The 22889-nt window shown below is 39.1% G+C and overlaps 1 protein-coding gene across 4 annotated transcripts in view; it reads right to left on the reverse strand.

The window, feature by feature from the left end:
- Nucleotides 1-22889, reverse strand: part of MAP4K3 (mitogen-activated protein kinase kinase kinase kinase 3) — a 188253-nt gene that overhangs the window by 124397 nt on the left and 40967 nt on the right. For all 4 annotated transcript variants that reach the window (XM_018055152.1, XM_018055153.1, XM_018055154.1 and 1 more), the window contains exon 2: nt 6458-6515. In XM_018055152.1, coding sequence (XP_017910641.1) covers nt 6458-6515 — 58 coding nt within the window. The remainder of the gene's footprint in view (nt 1-6457; nt 6516-22889) is intronic.

The following is a 22889-nucleotide window of genomic DNA, read 5'->3' on the forward strand; positions in this document are numbered from 1 at the left end:
GGCAGACTTTATTTTTGGGGGCTCCAAATCACTGCAGATGGTGACTGCAGCTATGAAATTCAAAGACGCTTACTCCTTGGAAGAAAAGTTATGACCAATCTAGATAGTATATTCAAAAGCAGAGACATTACTTTGCCTTCTAAGGTCCGTCTAGTCAAGGCTATGGTTTTTCCTGTGGTCATGTATGGATGTGAGAGTTGGACTGTGAAAAAGGCTGAGCCCCAAAGAACTGATGCTTTTGAACTGTCATGTTGGAGAAGACTCTTGAGAGTCCGCTGGACTGCAAGGAGATCCAACCAGTCCATTCTGAAGGAGATCAACCCTGGGATTTCTTTGGAAGGAATGATGCTAAAGCTGAAGCTCCAGTACTTTGGCCACCTCATGCGAAGAGTTGACTCACTGGAAAGACTCTGATGTTGGGAGGGATTGGGGGCAGGAGGAGAAGGGGACGACCGAGGATGAGATGGCTGGATGGCATCACGGACTCGATGGAAGTGAGTCTAAGTGAACTGTGGGAGATGGTGATGGACAGGGAGGCCTGGCGTGCTCTGATTCTTGGGGTCGCAAAGTTCAGACCCGACTGAGCGAATGAACTGAACTGAACTGAACTGAACTGATGAGGATTAATTGAGACAACACACGTGAAGAGCTCAGTATAGGCTCTGGCACTTTGTCCTAAGCAAGCATCCAAAAAGTGGCTGCTGGAACTTTTATCATCATTAGCATTATTGTTGTTGTTATGTGAGTTTGTGAATTTAAGGAAAATAATTCCACCATCTGGAAAAACATTAATAAGAAAGTTAATTTCTGTTACACCAAGTTCTGCACATCATCATTATTTTCTACCGATTTCTGGGCCTGTTTGGAACTCTGCCAGGGGCTTCCCAGGTGGCACTAATGGTAAAGAACCTGCCAACCAATGCAGGAGACATGAGACGTGAGTTCAATCCCTGGGATAGGAAGATTCCCCTGGAGGAGGACATGGCAACCCTTTCCAGTTTTCTTTTCTGGAAAATTCCATGGACAGAGGAGCCTGGGCAGGCTACAGTCCATGGGGTCACAAAGAGTCGGACATGGCCAAATTCTCCTTTGTACCTTCTCTGATATAGAACACAAACCCAATATGATAGCTGTATTTTCCTGGTTTTTAATTTTAAAAGGACCTGTTAGTACTTCAGAGCCTATTAATGTTATTTTAAGTATCTCCAATAGTTCTAAGCATGTGTAAGAGTACATGTGTGTGTGAGACACTCTGGGGAAAGTAAATGTTACCTTGTTGCTGCTGCTGCTAAGTCGCTTCAGTTGTGTCCGACTCTGTGCAACCCATAGACGGCAGCCCACTAGGCACCCCCGTCCCTGGGATTCTCCAGGCAAGAACACTGGAGTGGGTTGCCATTTCCTTCTCCAACGCATGAAAGTGAAAAGTGAAAGTGAAGTCGCTCAGTCGTGTCCGACTCCTAGCGACCCCATGGACTGCAGCCCACCAGGTTCTTCTGTCCATGGGATTTTCCAGGCAAGAGTACTGGAGTGGGTTGCCATTGCCTTCTCCGAATGTTACCTTATACAACACCTATAGACTTTAAAGACTAAATTGGATATATCAAAGATTCAAACTAAACATATAAAAAGGGCTCTTTTTTTAATTTGGTGGTGGTGGTTTAGTTGCTAAGTCATGTCTGACTCTTGTGACCCCATGGACTGTAGCCCGCCAGGCTCCTCTGTCTACAGGATTCTCCAGGCAAGAACACTGGAGTGGGTTGCCATTTCCTTCTCCAGTGCATAAACGTGAAAAGTGAAAGTGAGGTCGCTCAGTCGTGTCCGACTCCTAGCGACCCCATGGACTGCAGCCCACCAGGCTCTTCTGTCCATGGGATTTTCCAGGCAAGAGTACTGGAGTGGGTTGCCACTGCCTTCTCCGAATGTTACCTTATACAACACCTATAGACTTTAAAGACTAAATTGGATATATCAAAGATTCAAACTAAACATATAAAAAGGGCTCTTTTTTTAATTTGGTGGTGGTGGTTTAGTTGCTAAGTCATGTCTGACTCTTGTGACCCCATGGACTGTAGCCCGCCAGGCTCCTCTGTCTACAGGATTCTCCAGGTAAGAATACTGGAGTGGGTTGCCATTTCCTTCTCCAATACATTAAACTACTTAATTTTCACACCAATGTTATGAAGTAGAAACTACTGCTATCCCTACTGTGCAGAAAGGAAAAACAGGCAGAGCAGTGAAGTACCTGCCAAGGTCACACAGTTTGCTGTGCTGGAGCCTCAGTGATAATCTAAGCATCTGGGTCCAAAGTCCACATTCTTACCCACTATCCCACGTGTGCTTTGACTCCCACTACCGGCGTCATGGAAACAACTGGGCTGCCAGCTAAGCACTTCCTTAGCAACTTTGACTTTTCAGAACATAAGTGAGAATCTGGCATGCACCCAAAGGTACCATGAGAAGACAAGAGAGATAACGCACAGTTCAAAGCAAAGTTCTTCTGATAAACTCGCAGCATGCTCTTTTTCATGAGATACAATTCTAACAAACCTGATCGTCCAATCTTCTGGCCAACAGTGCAACAGAAACAAGCAGACAGAGGAGGCAGATATAAAGGGCTAGACTTCAAAAATCAAGAAATGTGCCCTATCGTTTTAATCTTAATACAATGCATTGTCAGTAAATGTTAACTGACGTAAAGAGAAGCAACTAGGGGATTCCCTGACAGTCCAGTGGTTAGGATTCTATTAAGTCAGTCACTCAGCATGGCCATCAGAGAGATGGGGGTGAGGGGAAGCAGGGGCAACTCGTGACACTGAGTGGGGAAAGGTTATCATTTAAAGCCTTTTTCTAAGAGGCAAAGTGACATTTATTTGTCATGAGCTGCTGAAGGCAACTTGTAACTATTAGTTACATTATGATAACTATCTACTCTCAGCATGCTATTTGAGATGAAATGCATTTGAGAAATACTTACAGATAATGGTTAAAACAACTTTGGCAATTTAAATAGAATTTTAGAAAATTTACCTCTATGAAATCCTTTATTTTCCAAAGTCACTGAGTATCTTATTGTATCTACCTCTGATATCCAAACAATACTATTATCAGACATTATGTTACCCTTCATCAAATTCTACACAAAAAATTTAAACAATTTTGCCCAAATAAGGTTTCACTTAGCTTCAGGTTCAGATTGGATATCAGTTATCAAGAAAAAGGGGAAAAACAACTACTTTGGATGCAAATTCTTAAAATCCTTTTCATTACACTTGACTATTTCAGGTTTAGTTTTTGTTTTTCAAAATGTCAAAGACTAGATATTACAATTCTAATTCAGAAAAATGAGTACGTAACACTACCAATGATGCTGTCCTCTTCCACCACATTCCAAATCAAACCTGAAGCTTACCAGTCTTCGAGAGCTAACTCTCAACCCACAGATGACCACATTAAATGATTCTATGGGGAGATAACTGGCAAAACCCAGTTACCTGGGTTAAGGGGGGAAGTTCCATAGGACAAATGACTAAGTTTCTTTTTTAAAAAGGCAGGAGGACAAGGAAAAAATAAAAAAAAAGTGAAGGCAGAACCTACAGACATAAAAGAAGTTTGAGACATATCAACTAACTGCAACATGCGAAACTTGTTATTAAGAAGCTATTATTAATATTGTTAAGAGGTGACAATGGTATTATGATTACATTTTTATAAACTATATTAAGGCATATCTTAAAATCATGTAATTCATACATGGGCTTCCCTGGTGGCTCAGCACTAAAGAATTCACCTGCCAATGCAGGAGGCGCAGGGTGATCCCTGAGTTGGGAAGATCCCCTGGCAAAGGAAATGGCAACTCACTCCAGTATTCTTGCCTGGGAAATCCCAGGGACAGAGGAGCCTGGCAGACTACAGTTTGTGGCGTTGCGAAGAGTAGGGCATGATAAGAACTAAACTACAGCAACAACTAATCCATATAAAGTGCATCATTCAAAGATTTTTCTTTAATAAATTCACCTAGTTGTGCAGCCATCGCATAAATCGATTTTAAAATATTTCCATTACCCAGTAAGACCCCTCACATCCATTAATCCTTCCTCACACACACACCAGCTGACCAATCCTCTTTCTGACTCTGTAGATGTGTCTTTTGTGGACATTCTGCATTAACAGAACCATCTGGCTCCTTACACTTTACAATTTTTAAGGCTCATTAATGTCAGAGCATGTACCAACAGTTTGTTTCCTTTCATTGCTGAACAGTATTCCACTGTATTGTATAGACATATTTTGTCTATTCATTCACCAGTCGATGGGCAGTTAGGTTGCTGCCAACACACTGCTGTGGACACGTGTGTGTAAAAGTTGCTGTGTAGGTAGATACACAAGAGTGGAACTGCTAGGTCATTATGGCAAACTAATAAACTTTTCAAGAAATTTTTAAAGTGCTTTAGATATATTAGCTTATTTAATCCCTACAACAGCCTTAAGAGGAAGCTATTACTATTATCCCCATTTTAGGGATGAGGAAACAAAGGTCCATCCAAAAAGCTTAAGCAATGTGGTCAAGTCAGATGAGAATCAAAGTAGCCTGGCTTTAGCGTCTGCGGTCGTAACCACTGGGCCATATATTTCAAGCTCACTGACAAGTTAAACATTTCTCACAAGACATAAACAAATTAAAGAAATTTAATATAAAAATTCAGGTGGCTTCCAAGAACACAAAAGGAGAGAGTCCAATGTTAATTAAATTTAAGTGTATACCTCATAACCTATATATGGTAGTAATTCTCATTATCTCTGAGTGGCAGAATAGGAATACATTTCTTTTTAATTGTATTTTCATTTATTACAGTGATACATATATATATATATATATATACACATATATATAAAAGGCAGTATTTAAGATTAACATAAAACAAACAACTCACTAATCAGAAACCAAATGACCTGATGAACAATAAGATTTTAAGTTCCTAATTTTTTAAAGGACATTTTAAGATGTCCTGAGTGAGTACTATGCATCGACCCTAAGGTGAGTGCTGTGGACATAAATCTGATTACAACTTAGGAACACAGAAAGGTAACTCTAGAATCACAGCTGTGGGAAAAGGTGCTGCTGCAGGAGGAGTCATCTTAATCAGAGGACGGGCTGGGGAGAAAGGTTTCCTAAAAGAGAAGGCCCTAAACTGATCTGAGGGAATGGTGTATGAACACACTGCTTCTAAGCAGACTCTTTCATCAATATCATAGCCTCTTCTTAATGATTAAAAATGGAGGCACTGCTTCAAACGTCAAACCTTTCTCTTTTTTTCAGTTGGTCAATTTTGAACATCCACTAAATAACAGGAGTTTCAAAGAAAAGGAAAAAAGCTTTGTCTTGTGGTGTTAGAATATGGAGCATAAAAAAAATCTGTAAATACCTATAAACGAGAAAGTATTTTTAAAATCCATTATATTCAAGTGTAGTTTAATCACAGTCAGTCAACGCATCCTTGAAACTTCATCCTAATAGCACTTCTAAGTCTATTGATGATCAAAATCAGGGGTGGGCAAACTACAAGCACAGGTGGCCTGGTTGGTTAAGAATGATTTTTCAGCAAAGAATAGTATTTATGTTTAAGGAGGAAGAGAGCGAGAACCATATACAGAGACTAATGTGGTTTCAAAGCCTACAATATTTTACTCTTGACTTTTATAGAAAAAGTTATCTACAATAAAAAAAAATATTACTGGATGGATCTGTGGCCATACAGAAAGGCACTATCACTGAGGTGGAATTCAGTCTAGACACTAGTACACTTATTTACTTATGATGGGAGGGAGAAACTGGGGAGGGGAGAGGTTTTTAAGAGTATGTAGTTAGTTCAGAAAGACATGGGTTCTGCAGGGAGTGGGGGGAATTCAGGGATAGAATATAGTTGAAGCAGATGAGAAATAGGGAGTAGTCCTGGGGCTTTACAAGCTACTCCAGGTGGAAGGCAGCTATTGCAATATTAACAAGCCCTAAAATGTGAGAGTTAGGTTTCTTGAGGAAACTGAGACTCAGAGCTAAAGTTACTTGCCCAAGTTTACAGAGCAGGAGTATGGGACACCAAGGACTGGTCTGCAAATGCCAGATCCCAGTTCCGTTCTCTCCACTGCAGCACACTGCCTCTCGTCACTGGACAGAGTTAACCTGGACAAACACCGCCATCGCTGTGTGACAAGTGAGCTCAAAGGAGTCCAGAGGGAACAGTCTCCTCCGGAGCTCCCCTTCCTCCTGCAATTATCAGTGTTTTTTCAGCGAAGAACTGGGCAAGGTGTCTACAGGTCTCAGAGAGGTGGAGGACAGACAACAGCCCTCTCTGCCAGATACTGGGAACAACAAGAGAATGTTGACCAAACACCATTAAAACAAGCCTGATATATCCAGTGGCTGAGGGCAATGAGAAACACCAAATTTCAATGAATTTACCTGGTTCCAATTTGATTACTTTAATTGCTGCCAGTTCACCGGTGTTAACATTCCGTGCCTAAAAAAGAAAAGAAGATAATTGTGAAAAGAAAGCTTTCATAAAAACTTTATGAGATGCTATTTTAGCTTACTACTTATATTGTAAATTATTCAGAATATTTTTTAAAGCAAGAATTGTAAAAGTGATTTATATTCACAAAACAAACAGTATATTCTTCCCGATGAATTTCAACATCAATCCAAGTATAAATTTAATGATGATAATAACAGCAATTAACAGAAACCCAGACTGTAGTATATCCAGGCACTATTCCAAGTGTTTTTATATTTACTCACTGAATTTTTACAGCAATCTTAAGAGGCAGGCACTAATGTAATAATACCTATAATATTCTCGTGATGCACATGAAGCACGTGAGGCACAGAGAACTTGCCAAGACCGTACAGCTAGGGACACGCTGGGATTCAAACCCAGGCAGTCTGACTCCAGAGCCGGAGCTTTCTAAGCATTACATTCGACTGCCACTCACTCAAGTTCAATTCAGCCACTCAGTCGTGTCCGACTCTGCAACCCCATGCACTTCAGCACACCAGGCTTCCCTGTCCATCACCAACTCCCAGAGCGTACTCAAACTCATGTCCATCACGTCAGTGATGCCATCCAACCATCTCATCCTCTGGCAGTCCCTTCTCCTGCCACCTTCAATCCTTCCCAGCATCAGGGTCTTTCGCATCAGGTGGCCAAAATATTGGAGTTTCAGCTTTAGCATCAGTCCTTCCAATGAATATTTAGGACTGATTTCCCTTAGGATGGACTGGTTGAATCTCCTTGCAGTCCAAGGGACTCTCAAGAGTCTCCTCCAACACCACAGTTTTAAAGCATCAATTCTTTGGCGCTCAGCTTTCTTTATAGTCCAACTCTCACATCAATACATGACTACTCGAAAAACCACAGCTTTGACTAGACAGACCTTTGCTGGCAAAGTAATGTCTCTGCTTTTCAATAGGTTGTCTAGGTTGGGCATAGCTTTTCTTCCAAGGAGCAAACGTCTTTTAATTTCATGGCTGTAGTCACCATCTGCAGTGATTTTGGAGCCCCAAAAATAAAGTTTCTCACTTTTTCCATTGTTTCCTCATCTATCTGCCATGAAGTGATGGGACCAGATGCCATTATCTTAGTTTTCTGAATGCTGAGTTTTAAGCCAACCTTTTCACTGTCCTCTTTCATTCAAAGAATTCTGAATTAAATAGCTTTAAACTTTTAACTTAAAAAACCATTAGAATACGAAAATCAAATACCGTAATATAACTGTAAAAACAAGCTCCTCATATCTGTTTAAACACATCTGATAGTATAAAGAAATCAATTCAATACAAACCAAATATATTTTACAAGCCACATATTAAAAGTAAAAACTATTTAAAAAATCAATCCGTTAATATTAGATTGCCAGTGTTTACAAGTGTAATTACATGTAAGTAAGCAGAAATCGTCTTTTCAACTTGTATAAAAATGGCAGCTGTTTTTGTAAATTTAAAATGTTTTGTAATTGAATCAGAACTTTCAAATTATTTCAAACTATGAACTGAAACTTAAATTGACTTTCATTTCAATTAATGAAGACCAATATATTCAATTCACTCAAAACAGAAAAATTCATTCATGTGATGAGAATTATTCTTAGTTTTAACACTTAAATGGACTGGTATGATGCTGTGAAAGTGCTGCACTCAATATGCCAGCAAATTTGGGAAATTCAGCAGTGGCCACAGGACTGGAAAAGGTCAGTTATCCCTCCAATCCCAAAGAAAGGCAATGCCAAAGAATGCTTAAACTACCGCACAATTCACTCATCTCACACGCTAGTAAGGTAATGCTCAAAATTCTCCAAGCCAGGCTTCAGCAATACGTGAACCGTGAACTTCCAAATGTTCAAGCTGGTTTTAGAAAAGGCAGAGGAACCAGAGATCAAATTGCCAACATCTGTTGGATCATGGAAAAAGCAAGAGAGTTCCAGAAAAACATCTATTTCTGCTTTCTTGACTATGCCAAAGCCTTTGACTGTGTGGATCACAATAAACTGTGGAAAATTCTGAAAGAGATGGGAATACCAAACCACCTGACCTGCCTCTTAAGAAATCTATACGCAAGTCAGGAAGCAACAGTTAGAACTGGACACGGAACAACAGACTGGTTCCAAATAGGAAAAAGGAGCATGTCAAGGCTGTATATTGTCACCCTGCTTATTTAACTTCTATGCAGAGTACATCATGAGAAATGCTGGACTGGAAGAAACACAAGCTGGAATCAAGATTGCCAGGAGAAATATCAATAACCTCAGATATGCAGATGACACCACCCTTATGGCAGAAAGTGAAGAGGAACTAAAGAGCCTCTTGATGAAAGTAAAAGAGGATAGTGAAAAAGTTGGCTTAAAGCTCAACATTCAGAATACTAAGATCATGGCATCCTATCCCATCACTTCATGGCAAATAGATGAGGTAACAGTGGAAACAGTGGCTGACTTTATTTTTTGGGGCTCCAAAATCACTGCAGATGGTGACTGCAGCCATGAAATTAAAAGATGCTTACTCCTTGGAAGGAAAGTTATGACCAATCTAGATAGCATATTCAAAAGCAGAGACATTATTTTGCCAACAAAGGTCCATCTAGTCAAGGCTATAGTTTTTCCAGTGGTCATGTATGGATGTGAGAGTTGGACTGTGAAGAAAGCTAAGCACTGAAGAATTGATGCTTTTGAACTGTGGTGTTGGAGAAGACTCTTGAGAGTACCTTGAACTGCAAGGAGATCCAACCAGTCCATCCTAAAGGAGACCAGTCCTGGGTGTTCTTTGGAAGGACTGATGCTAAAGCTGAAATTCGAATACTTTGGCCACCTCATGTGAAGAGTTGACTCATTGGAAAAGACTGTGATGCTGGGAGTGATTGGGGGCAGGAGGAGAAAGGGATGACAGAGGATGAGATGGCTGGATGGCATCACTGACTTGATGGACATGAGTTTGGGTGAACTCCGGGAGTTGGTGATGGATAGGGAGGCCTGGTGTGCTGCAATTCATGGGGTTGCAAAGAGTCAGAAACGACTGAGTGACTGAACTGAACTGAACTGAAAGCTCAGTGAATCACCCATAAGGGATGATAACAATGTTAACAGTGGAATCCTTCTAAGAATATTGGGGCATTAAAAAAAAATCAGTTGCTAAGAAGATATATACAGGACACAATCACTGCTAAAAGATATAAATAAAAATTTAACCTTTAAACTCAAAGAACAACAAAGGTATTAAAAATACAAATTAAGAAAAATTAAAATTTCAAGGGAAGTTCATTCCTTTTGAAAAAAATCCCCATAACTCATAAACATTTATGATGCCAACTTACTACAGATTAGTTAAGTTTTGAACTCAACAGTAATTTTTGAACTACAGGCAGTTCAAAACAGATTTGAACATTTATTTCAAATTAACTTAATTTCCATTACATGAAACAGACATTTCCAATAGTGTCACAGAAGTATTTATTGCTCTCACCAGGATAAGAAGATATATATATATATAAATGGAATAGAAATAAAATCAGAGTGTCATTCTGGGAGCATTTTGTAAAAAGGATGGAGCAGAGTGCGAAATATTCATTATATCACAACAACATTAGTCATAAATCTTCTCAAACACTATCAGAACACCTTGCCTTTCTTCATGTTGTGATACCTTTTCTCTGTTAGACTTCTCCTTGACACTCTGTCCTCCAATCCATATCTTTTTAAAGCACTTCTCCAATAAAACAAGATAATTGTTTTATTTAATCCTTAATTCTCCGTTTAAAAATCTTGAAAGAGTTTTATTTCCTGTTTACTGAAAAATAAATTCAGAGTCTGGGTAATTCCAAATGAACGAGCAAAGGAAAATATGAACTCGGAGAAAGCGAGTTCAGTTCAGCTCAGTCACTCAGTGGTGTCCGACTCTGCGACCCCATGAATCGCAGCACGCCAGGCCTCCCTGTCCCTCCCTGTCCTAGGGTGACTATTTTTACAACTGAAATTCTGTTTCCAACTGACCACAAGGGGGCACACTTCTACTGACAACGCAAGTTACACAAAGGGCCCAAAATGGCTGCAGCACACACTGTACTCTTCTAAAAATAGATTCATTAATAGTTAACACCAGCACATATCTCACAGAAAACTATGACAGTAAACTAGGGGTAAGCAGTTTATAAGAGTCAGTTATTTACTACAGGCTTGACTTATGAATACCATTTTTCAAAATTTAAATTAGGATTTTCTACAGGGTAACAAGTTTTTAAATTATGGTTCTTCAGAGTCAATAAGAAAACAAGACAGCTAATGATTACTGTCCTTTTTGCCTTCTGAATATTTTCTAATATGTAACTTATTTGACAGAAATGAGATAATTCACAAAGGAGGGAAGAAAAAGTCCTCAGGAAACCTGAATTTCTGATCTTTACCACATCATAATCCTTATGTTTATTAATGAAAGGTGTTTATGATTCCTCAAGAATCTTGGGTCTTCTGGCTAAAATAAGTCATATTTTGCTGTTTCTACATTCACAGTGGCCAAGATTACACGTAAGTAAATTTAAAAATACCAACTCTCATGCTCTGTACCTGCTATTCTTTTTTCAATCACCTAGAAAAACTGATTACAGAAAAATGAGAACAAGGTAAATATTTATAAATATTATAAAGCATATAGTATAAAAATTTCTAATTCAGTATCAGTACCATGAGGAGGCCTTACAAATAGCTTTGAAAAGAAGAGAAGCAAAAAGCAAAGGAGAAAAGGAAAGATAAACCCATTTGAAGGCAGAGTTCCAAAGAATAGCAGGGAGAGATAAGAAAGCCTTCTTCAGCGTTCAATGCAAAGAAATAGAGGAAAACAATAGAATGGGAAAGACTAGAGATCTCTTCAAGAAAATTAGAGATACCAAGGGAACATTTCATGCAAAGATGGGCTCAAAAAGGACAGAAATGGTATGGACCTAACAGAAGCAGAAGATATTAAGAAGAGGTGGCAAGAATACACAGAAGAACTGTACAAAACAGATCTTCATGACCCAGATAATCACGATGGTGTGATCACTCACCTAGAGCCAGACATCCTGGAATGTGAAGTCAAGTGGGCCTTAGAAAGCATCACTACGAACAAAGCTAGTGGAGGTGATGGAATTCCAGTTGAGCTATTTCAAATCCTGAAAGATGAAGCTGTGAAAGTGCTGCACTCAATATGCCAGCCAATTTGGAAAACTCAGCAGAGGCCACAGGACTGGAAAAGGTCAGTTTTCATTCCAATCCCAAAGAAAGGCAGTGCCAAAGAATGCTTAAACTACCGCACAATTCACTCATCTCACACGTTAGTAAAGTAATGCTCAAAATTCTCCAAGCCAGGCATCAGCAATACGTGAACCGTGAACTTCCTGATGTTCAAGCTGGTTTTAGAAAAGGCAGAGGAACCAGAGATCCAATTGCCAACATCCGCTGGATCATCAAAAAAGCAAGAGAGTTCCAGAAAAACATCTATTTCTGCTTTCTTGACTATGCCAAAGCCTTTGACTGTGTGGATCACAATAAACTGTGGAAAATTCTGAAAGAGATGGGAATACCAGAGCACCTGACCTGCCTCTTGAGAAATCTATATGCAGGTCAGGAAGCAAAACAGTTAGAACTGGACACGGAACAACAGACTGGTTACAAATAGGAAAAGGGGTACATCAAGGCTGTATATTGTCACCCTGCTTATTTAACTTATATGCAGAGTATATCATGAGAAATGCTGGGCTGGAAGAAGCACAAGCTGGAATCAAGATTGCCAGGAGACTATCAATAACCTCAGATATGCACATGACACCACCCTTATGGCAGAAAGTGAAGAGGAAGTAAAAAGCCTCTTGATGAAAGCGAAAGAGGAGACTGAAAAAGTTGGCTTAAAGCTCCACATTCAGAAAAGAAACATCATGGCATCCGGTCCCATCACTTCATGGGAAACAGATGGGGAAACAGTGGCTGACTTTATTTTTTGGGGCTCCAAAATCACTGCAGATGGTGACTGCAGCCATGAAATTAAAAGACACTCCTTGGAAGGAAAGTTATGACCAACCTAGACAGCATATTAAAAAGCAGACATTACTAGCGGACCAACAAAGGTCGGTCTAGTCAAAGCCATGGTTTTTCCAGTAGTCATGTATAGATGTGAGAGTTGGACTATAAAGAAAGCCGAGTGCCGAAGAATTGATGCTTTTGAGCAGTGGTATTGGAGAAGACTCTTGAGAGTCCCTTGGACTGCGAGGAGATCCAACCAGTCCATCCTAAAGGAGATCAGTCCTGAGTGTTCACTGGGAGGACTGATTTTGAAGCTGAAACTCCAATGCTTTGGCCACCTGATGCAAAGAGCTGACTCATTTGCAAAGACCCTGATGCTGAGAAAGATTAAAGGTGGGAAAAGAAGGGGATGACAGAGGATGAGACAGTTGGATGGCATCATCAACTCGATGGACATGAGTGTGGGTAAACTTTGGGAGCTGGTGATAAGACAGGGAGGCCTGGCGTGCTGTGGTCCATGGGGTCACAAAGAGTTGGACACGACTAAACGACTGAACTGAACTGAACTGAACTGAACGTGAACTTTACAGCTGCCCAGGGAAGAAAACTGAGGATAAATATTCTCAGCTTCTAGACCTAGTCTTCTGCTACAGCATTTATTTTTCCACCATTCTCACACGTTCTGAAAGTAATGCTCAGATCAGTTGTTTTTGAGTTCAAAACTCTTCAGGAGTACACACCATTGCTTGAAAGACATGATCCAAATTCCTTACCAGAAAATTTAAAGTGTTTACTAAATATAGCATTTTATAACAGCTTTTCTGTGATACAATTCACATACCAAAAAGTTCACCCTTTTAATGTGTACAATTCAGTCATTTTTAGTATATGCACATAGTTATGTAACCATCATTCCTGTCTAATTTTGAAACATTTTTATCAACTCAGAACGAAACCCCAAGACCCATTGAGCAGTCGCTCTCTACTCCTCCCCCTCCCAATCCCTGACAACCAGTACTCTGTCTACTTTCTGTCTCAATGGATTTGACTATTCTGGATATTTCACACAAATATGATCGTACAAACTGTGGCCCCTTGTGACTGCCTTCTTTCACTGAGCATAAGCTTTCCAGGTTCATCCATGTTGCGGCATATATCAGGACTTACGTATTCCTTTTGTTGCTGAATAATATTTCATTGAATGAAAATTCCCCATTTGTTTATCCTTTTACCAGGTGAAGGATGTGTGGGCTGTTTCCATTTGGGGCTCTTATGAATAATGCTTTTATGAACCTGTGTGGATCTGTGCTTTCAATTCTCTTGGATAGAGAGCTAAGAGTGGAATCGCTGAATCACATGGTAGCCTCTGTTTAGCTTCCTCAAGAACTGTCAGACTGTTTTCCAAAGTGGCTGCACCGTTTTATATTATTGCCAGCAGTGTATGAGGGTTCCAATTTCTCTACAGCCAAGCCGATACATATTATTTCCTGGCTTTTTAGTTTTCCTCCTTGCTGTGAAGTGGTATCTCTTTGTGTTCTAGTAACTCACTAATGACTAACAATCTTGAGCATCTTTTCATGTGCCTGTTTGTCATATTTTGAATATTGTCTTTGAAAACATGTGTATCTAATTCTTTGCCCATTTTTAATTGTGTCATATTTTTACTGTTGACTTGTGAGCATTTTTTATAGATCCTGATGTAAATCTCTTATTAGTTACATGACCTGTAAATATTTAACCCCACTCTGAGTTGTCTTCATTTTTTGATGGTGTTCTTTGAAGTAAAAAATTTTTAAATTTTGTTAAGTCAAACTTTATCTACTTTTTGTTGCTTGGGCTTTCGGTATTATAGTTGAGAAATGACTGCCTGGAAACCAAGGTCACAAAGATTTTTTTTCCCTATGTTTTCTTCTAAAGAGTTTTATAGTTTAGCTTTTCCATTTAAGTCTATGACCCATTTCCATTTAGGTCTATGACTTTTTCTATGGTGTCTAGCAGGGCTCAAATTTCACTCCTTTGCACGTGGATAGCCAGCTGTGAAGTACAACATTTTAACTATAAAACTGTTTACTACCTGTCTGTATTTCCAGTCGGTCCTTAGTTGGCGCTTTATGCTCTAGCCAAACTAAACAACTGCCCAGCCCCAGTGCTAGCCACACTTTTACCCTCTGGCACTTACTGCTTAGACAAACACTTTCCGTAAACTCGCTCCTCTAGCCTAACTCCTAGACATCTTTTAAAGCTCACCTTAGGTTATTATCACTACCCGCAAACCCTTCCGGACCCCACTTCAAGTCAGGCATCCCCCAAACACACTCCCAGATATCCTGGGTAACCTTTCTCATACAAGAGTGAGTTTGGTTTGGAAAATCCTGCAGATCTAGAGCTGATCTCAGATTAGACGAGCTCTTGGAAACCATTGTTTCTAAGCTGTCCCGGAATTCAGTTTGGTTCAGTTAGTCTTTCAAAAAGCATTCATTCTAGCACTGGTTTGGGAAAAGATTTCTTCGAGATGATTTTCATACTGACTACCAAGTTATCTCTAAATATTGGAAAAGTATTCCTTGAATGTGACAATGGGAGTAAACAAAATCAAGAGTAAACTATTAGCGGCAAAAACATGCCATATACTGTATAAAGTGAGTTAGATAGCTGGCAATAACAAACCTGACCACCTGCTATATACCCAAGGCCTTCTGTAATCAAAGCTTACTCTTCAGGAGGGGCTGTCCAATGTGAACATATATAAAGAAAGGTTCCAAGATGGGAGTGAAAAAATGCAAAGTTTAGTGCTGGCTCTGCCAGTAACAAGCAATAGGATCTGAGTTAGTAATTTCCCTGTGTCTTCCGCCTTCAATCTAAAAATAAGAAGAGAAAAAAGAGACTATTTCTAAGTTTCCTTCTAATTCTAAAAGTTAGGTGTTTACATCAAATAATTTAAGTCTAAATTAACAGATTCCAACTACTAAACCAGTTGGCTGGTTATACAAGGATCATATGAGGAGCTGAAAAACAAAACAACAAAAAACGCTGCCACTGATTTCTGAACCAGCAGGTTCAGGACAAGACAGGGATCTGTATTTAAAGCTACTGAGGTGCTTCTGGTACTCAGCCAGGTCTGGGGACCTGGCTTAAGGCACCATGTCTTGTGAATTTTCTAAAATATAAATACCAACTTCTAAGTCTGGAAGGGGTGTGACAGGAATGGCTTTATGAAGGAGATACCATTTAAGCAGAGGTTTGACAGATGGGCTGGATTACAACAAACACAGAAGCAGGAAAGAGGGCACAACAAGAAAAGCATGAGCAAGGGCACAGGGACAGAAAACAGGCTATTCTGAACACACTGGGCGGGCGGACCCTCAGGGTGTCTCCCATATAAATGCTCCTTCCCATATAAACGCTCCCTTTCAGAGGGAAATGGTTAACCCGAAGCTCCTGCTGAAGGGAGACTTTTGTTTGCTTTTCCACAGTTACTCAGCCTAGCTATGAGCCTACTACAAGGGCAACCAATTCTACAGGAAGACTGATAGCCAGGGTGACAGACATTCCTGGTTTGCCCAGGACACGCATAGGTTATGCTCATCATCCTAGCAGAATTACTATTGGGCCCACTTTCACTCTCAAATTTATAAGTAAAATTTTGTTTAACTTGGACAGTGAACTATAAGGTCACTCTACCTTTGCGACTTGAGCTGACATGAAAAAGGAGATAGGTCGATCAGATTATTGAAAATAGGGGTCAGCAAGCGTGACTGTTTTTGTAAATGAAGTTGTACAGGAGCGTGTTCATTGGGTTAAGCATCATCTATGGCTGCTTTCGCAACACAATGTTAAGAGCTGAGTAGCTGAGATAGAGACCATATGGCCCAGCACCCCTGAAGTACTTACTACCTGGCCCTTTACAGAAAAAACGCACTGACTCCCACTCTGAAACAGTGCTGTCCAATAGAATGTTGTGCGTTAATGGAAAGGTTCTACACCTACACTGTCCTCTACTGTAGCCCCATGCCACATAAAGCTACTGGCAAACCAACACATGGCTGGTTGTCTGAAGAACTGAATTTTATTTAATTATTTGATATGCAATAAGATATTTAAATTTGAAAGGCTCTCAAACTGTTCAGATATTTAAATATTTAATTGAGATATAATTGACATATAACATTGTATTCATTTTAGGTGTACAAAATAATGATTTGATATATATATATATTACTAAATGATCACAAGTTAACATCCATCACCATACCTAGTTACACATTTTTTTTTTCTTGTGATGAGAACTTTTAAGATCTATTCTCTTAGTATCAATACAGTATTGTTAACTATAGTCACCATGCTGTACTTTCCATCCTTAGGACTCAGCTTTAATTGGGGGGGAAAAATCAACTTTAAAAAATATAGTTCTAGTAATTTTAACACATGTATACATTTGCATAAAGTGAGTTAACTATCATCTGGAAACAGGAAAGTTCCATCACTTCAAGAACTCTATAGAGAAAGTTGCATTCTCCCCTTAACCTTTACCTCTGGCAACCACTGAGGTTCTTTGCCACTACAGTTTTACCTTTTCAAGAATTCCATGTAAATTAAATCATCCTGTACCTTTTTGAGACTTATCTTCTTTCACCAAGTTGCTCCATATATCATTAGTTCCTTTTTTATTGTTAAGTAGTATTCCACTGTATGGATATACCCCAGTTTATTCACTACCAGTTGAAGGATGTATCAGCTATTTTTAGTTTTTGGTAAATATACATAGAGCTGCTATAAACTCAATGTACAGATTATAAGAATATCTTTGAGAGGGATACAGTAGATATATGTTTAATTTTTAAAGACTCTGCCAATTCTGTTCTTCAGTGGATGTACCATTGTTCATTTCCAGTAGCGATGTATGAGAGCTCCAGCTCTTCCAGAACTTCCTTGTCAGAAACTGGAATTGTACTTTTTAGCCATTTCCAACAGGTATGTAATGGTATCTCATGGTGGTTTTAGTCTTCATTTTCCTAAAGGCTAATGATGTTAACATCTATTCCAGTGCTTATCTGCCACGCTTTGGTGAAGGGTCTTCTATCTTTTGACCATGTTTTAATTGGGATGTTTATTTTCTTACTGTTGAGCTTTGAAAGTTTTTTTTAATATAAATATTCTAGATACAAGTTCTTTTGCAAGCATTATGATTTGCAAATATTTCCTCCCAGTCTTAGCTTGTCTTTTCTCTTAACAATTTTTTTTGCAGAGCATTATGGACTGAAGTGATGCTTTCGAACTGTGGTGCTGGAGAAGGCTCTTGAGAGTCTCTTGGACGGCAAGGAGATCAAATCAGTCAATCCCAATGGAAATCAACCTTGAATAGTCACTGGAGGGACTGATGCTGAAGCTGCAGCTCCAATACTTTGACCACCTGATGCAAAGAGCCAACTCACTAGAAAAGACCCTGGTGCTGGCAAAGAATGAGGGCAGGAGGAGAAGGGGGCGACAGAAGATGAGATGGTTGGATGGCATCAGCAACTCAATGGACAGGAGTTTGAGCAAACTTGGGAAGACAGCGAAGGGCAGGGAAGCCTACTGTGCTGCAGTCCATGGGGTCGCAAACAGTCGGACACGACTGAGCGACTGAACAACAATGGACTGTGTGCTCCCAAAATCTGGATGTTGAAGTTCTAATTCAGAGTACCTTAGAATGTAAGTGTATTTGGAGACAAGGCCTTAAAGGAGGTAACTAAGGTTAAATGAGTTCATACAGATGGGCTCTAATCCAATAGGACTAGTCTTCTTATAAGAAAAGGGCCCAGAGATGTTAGTGCACAGAGACAAGGCCATGCTGAGAACACAGCAAGAAGGCAGCCAGCTACAACCCCAGGGGAGGCCTCGGGAGACACCAACACGAACACACCTTGACCTTGGACTCCTAGTCTCTACAACTGTGAGGAAGTAAAACTTCAATTGTTTTATGCCTCCAGGTCTGTGGTATTTTGCTACAGCAAACCTAGCAAACTAACACACCGAGCAGAATTTTTTACTTTTGATGAAATCCAGTTTATCAATTGTTTTCTTTTATGAATGATGCTTCTGGTGTCATGTGTAAGACCTTGCCTGACCTCAAGTCATAAAGATCTTCTCCTGTGTTTTCTTCTAAAAAACAAGTTTCATGTTTATATTTATGATATACTTTGAGTTCATTTTTGTTTAAGTTAATTTTGTTTTGTGACGCTTAGGTCAATGTTTTTCGCATGTTTATGTCCAACTTTTCCAATACTATTTGTTGAAAAGGTTATTATCTTTCTTCCACTGAACTGCCTTGTATCTCTGTTAAAATCAATTGGCTGTTATCTGTGTGGTTCTATTTCTGGATTCTACATTGATCCACTGATCTTGTTCTATTCCTTACCCACAATACACACAATCTTGATTACCACAGCTTTACAGTTAGGTCTTAAAAATGAGACACTGTGATTCTTCCTATTTTATTTTTCTTTTTTCAAAGTTCCTTTAGCTATTCTAGGTTCTTTCTCTTTTCACAGAAATTTTAGAATCACCTTGTCTATATTTGCTGTAAAATATCCTGCTGGGATTCTGATCTTGATTGTTGATAATTACAGATCAATTTGTGGAAAACTCACACCTTTACTATTCAGAACTTTTCAGTCCATGAACATTACTCTCTGTGTAGGTTTTCTTTGATGTCTTTCATGAGTGCTTTATAAAAACATTATCAGCATATAGATCCTACACATTGTGTATTTTCAGCACATAGATCCTACATATTGTTTTAACTTTGACTTCAAAAGCCATGTGTGGCCAGTGACAACCATATTAGACATCACAGCTCTAAGAAGTTTGAACCAGCACGCAATATAACCCAGTGTGAAAATGATGCCATAAAGCTGTGCCAGTGTCTTAGCAAGTAGGACCGTGGGCAAAATAAAGATAGGAAGAGACAGAAAAGATACAGCATGGAGACAGGCAATAAAGAGCAGAGAACAGGACAAATGCAGAGGAGAAAATAAGAGACCGTGAGAAAGAAGCGTATCTCCAAAGCTGCCCTGAGTTCCTGACAGCTTTCCAGTCCCCTATCACATGCAGCTTTCAACAGCCTCTCTTTTCCCGAATTAACCTGAATGTCTCTGTTTCTTAAAACCAGATGATTAAAGATCTAAGTTTCTAAGACTGTATGATGCTAATTAAAAAAAAAACAAAACCCACAGAAAGCAGATTGAGACTATCATACTAACTTTTTAAAAAGATGCACTTAACAGCTAATGACTGTATAAAGACACAGAAAATAATCTATGACTGATAAAAATCAAACAGCAACAAGTTATATTTCAAAGTTTATTTTTTTAAAGTTACTTGGAATTCAAATTGGACTTGTTCCATACCAATAACACTTTCAAATGGTAACCGGCAGACCACAAATGTCAAATGAACTGGTAACATGTATAAAACCTTAACAGTGGCAATAAGTTTGGGGAAACATAAGGGGCCAGGTAACCACATTCCCACTTTCCACTATAGAAATGACAGAAGCAGCATCTCTAATCCAAAGAGGCCCAAACTCCAGTGTGTATAAAAAATCACCTGAGGTTTTGCTTTTGGAAAAATGTAAAACTAGATATGAAAATCCTTCCCATTAGAAATACCCAGCTATAGCAAGTAAAACAGAACAAGTACTCTTTTAAATGTACTGCTGGACTTGGGAAGAAAGAAATCCACAGGAGGCAAAAACAGAGAGAAAACAGTAATTTGCTAAAAAAATAAAATCTGTTGAATGCATTTACTGAAGGAAATCAGAGTGGTAAACAAGAGCTAAAGTCATGACTTCAGCTTAAACTTGGAAACTTTAATTGGCCACCTGATGCGAAGAACTGACTCGTTTGAAAAGAGCCTGATGTCGGGAAAGACTGAAGGCTGGAGAAGGGGATGACAGGGCATCACTGACTCGATGGACGGGAGCCTGAGTGAACTCCAGGAGCTGGCGATGGACAGGGAGGCCTGGCATGCTGCAGTTCATGGGGTCGCAGAGTCTGACAGGACTGAGCAACTGAACTGAACTGAACTGACAGTGAGAGCTGGAACTGAGATCACCACCAAAAAGCAACCATGACCCCAAAATCACACCTCGCAGTGCACGGAGGTAAGGAAGGGGGTGTCTGTCCACTGACACAGAGAACAAATTTTTTAAAAAGTGCCTGAATCACTGGAACGGGATTCCTTGAAAATTCAAATTCATAATTACAGCCTATTTTCTCAGTTGAGCATAAATTTACACTGCAAGGACCAGGAAACTCAGGCCAAGAAACGAATTCAAGCTATTTCTGCATTGGTAATCAAGGCACCCGTCAGAAAGAGAAGCCAATTTTCTACAGAGAAATACACTTTCAATCCATGCCCCAGGAGATTCCTAAATACAGCACCGGCCAAACATGAAATTAAAACGAAATTATCAAACCAAAAGGAAACAAACTACAAGAACAGCAAAAATTTAAAACAACAGGATGAAATCTGTGGGAAGTTCAAATTTTGGAATTACTGGATACATAAAAGTAGGCTTTAAGTTAAGTATGCTTTAAAAGTTTACAGGACTAAAGGAAAGTATTAACTACATGGGCCAGAAATAAGAGGCTAACAAAAATGACTTGAAAGATGCGGGGAAAAGAGCTTAATAGAATTTCTGGAAATAAAAAATATAATTCTTGAAATTAAAAACCTAATTGGAGCACACACAGAGACAGAATTAGTAAACCAAATGATAGATCTAAAATAGCAAAAAGAGACAGATACAGAAGATATGAGAGATTGAGACATTTAAAAATCATCTTATCTCATAAGGATATCTCATGAAAGAGAAAGGAACATACATCTAATTACAATTTCAAAAGAAAAAAATAAAAATCCAACCGTGGTGAAATATTATGTCAAATAAACTGAATATATATTTATTGAGTTAATTGGTAGTTCAGATTAATTAAAAAAAGATGGAAAAAAAAGACAAAATAGTCTACCTAATAAACTATTTTTCTCACTTGAAGCCTTCTATTTAAGTATGAATTTCTACCTTACAAAAGAATATATCCTTCAAATACATCAGTCATGAAACCTAGCACCTATCCATTTGAGAACACCATTTCCACCTATAATAATCAGGATCTATCCATTAAATAAAAGCATGCAACAGCCAACTGCATCTTTTAAATTTTAAATTCTGTTTAGATCTGAATTAAGTAAACAAATTACTGGAACACATGAATGCATCTGAGTGCTGGATTTATATCTTTCACTAAAATCAGTGATATTAAAACATATATTTGCTTTTACCTGACACAAAATTACAAACAAATATATTTACAAGACAGACTAATTTAGCTTCATGAAATCTATAAATGTTACTTTCACAAAGCACTCCTAAAAATATTAGAAACATCTTTTTCTGTTACCATATTATATAAAAAATTTTCTACTATTATTCCTCCTTTCACTAAAAATCCATCTATTAATACAGGAGAACGACCAATATGAATACCACTTTTTTCACATTTTTACTCTGTTCCCAAATCCTTCTGACTGCATCTCACTTGCTTCCATTACTGCTGGGTTTTTACCGTGATCATACTTCGGTGATCTCAGAGGATAAACTGAAAAGACGGGCTGAAAAGAAGACAGGACAACCCCTAAGGACACAGTGTTAAAGCAGGCATGGAATGATAAGTGCCTGAACTAAAGTAATTTAATGAGAATGGACAGAAATGGCTAAAACTCTACATTATTCCATGTTTCCGTTTGTGGTTGTCTAGAGCCCAAATTAACAAGATCCAAGATTTTATTTGCTAACACAATTATTTTCAGGAATAAATAGCTATGTTTTCTGCTGCACGGTCAATCCAGGGGTGTTCTAGGACAGTCCTCAAACAATAAAGGAAGGACCGTAAGGGAGCAGGGCCATTCCTCTCCAATAAAACTGGACCTGAGTTCACACAGGCTGCCAAGTATGAAGACAGCATATCCTCAAATAAGTTATGAAAGAGCTTGGCCAGATGGACAGGAAAAAGAAATGTAAGAGCAGATTGTGGAAAAAAGGAGACCAATTCAGAGAATAAGGCAGGGAGAATGTAGCTATGGGGCCAAAGACAAGACCAAACAGAGACAGGCATCGCAGTGGCTAGAAGCCCAGACTGCTGACAATAACTGACCCTGATCTCGCCAGTACTGATGAATGTTATTTTCAGGTACCACATTCTGGTGGGACAGCTTGTGGTTTCCCATGATAATCTCACACAGGTCTGAAAGGGCTAAAGTAAGGAAAATGGACAGTGAGCTTCTGCCACCTTTGGCCAGTGATATATCCTCCT

The sequence above is a fragment of the Capra hircus genome, chromosome 11, assembly GCF_001704415.2.
Source record: "Capra hircus breed San Clemente chromosome 11, ASM170441v1, whole genome shotgun sequence".
Lineage (NCBI taxonomy): Eukaryota > Metazoa > Chordata > Mammalia > Artiodactyla > Bovidae > Capra > Capra hircus.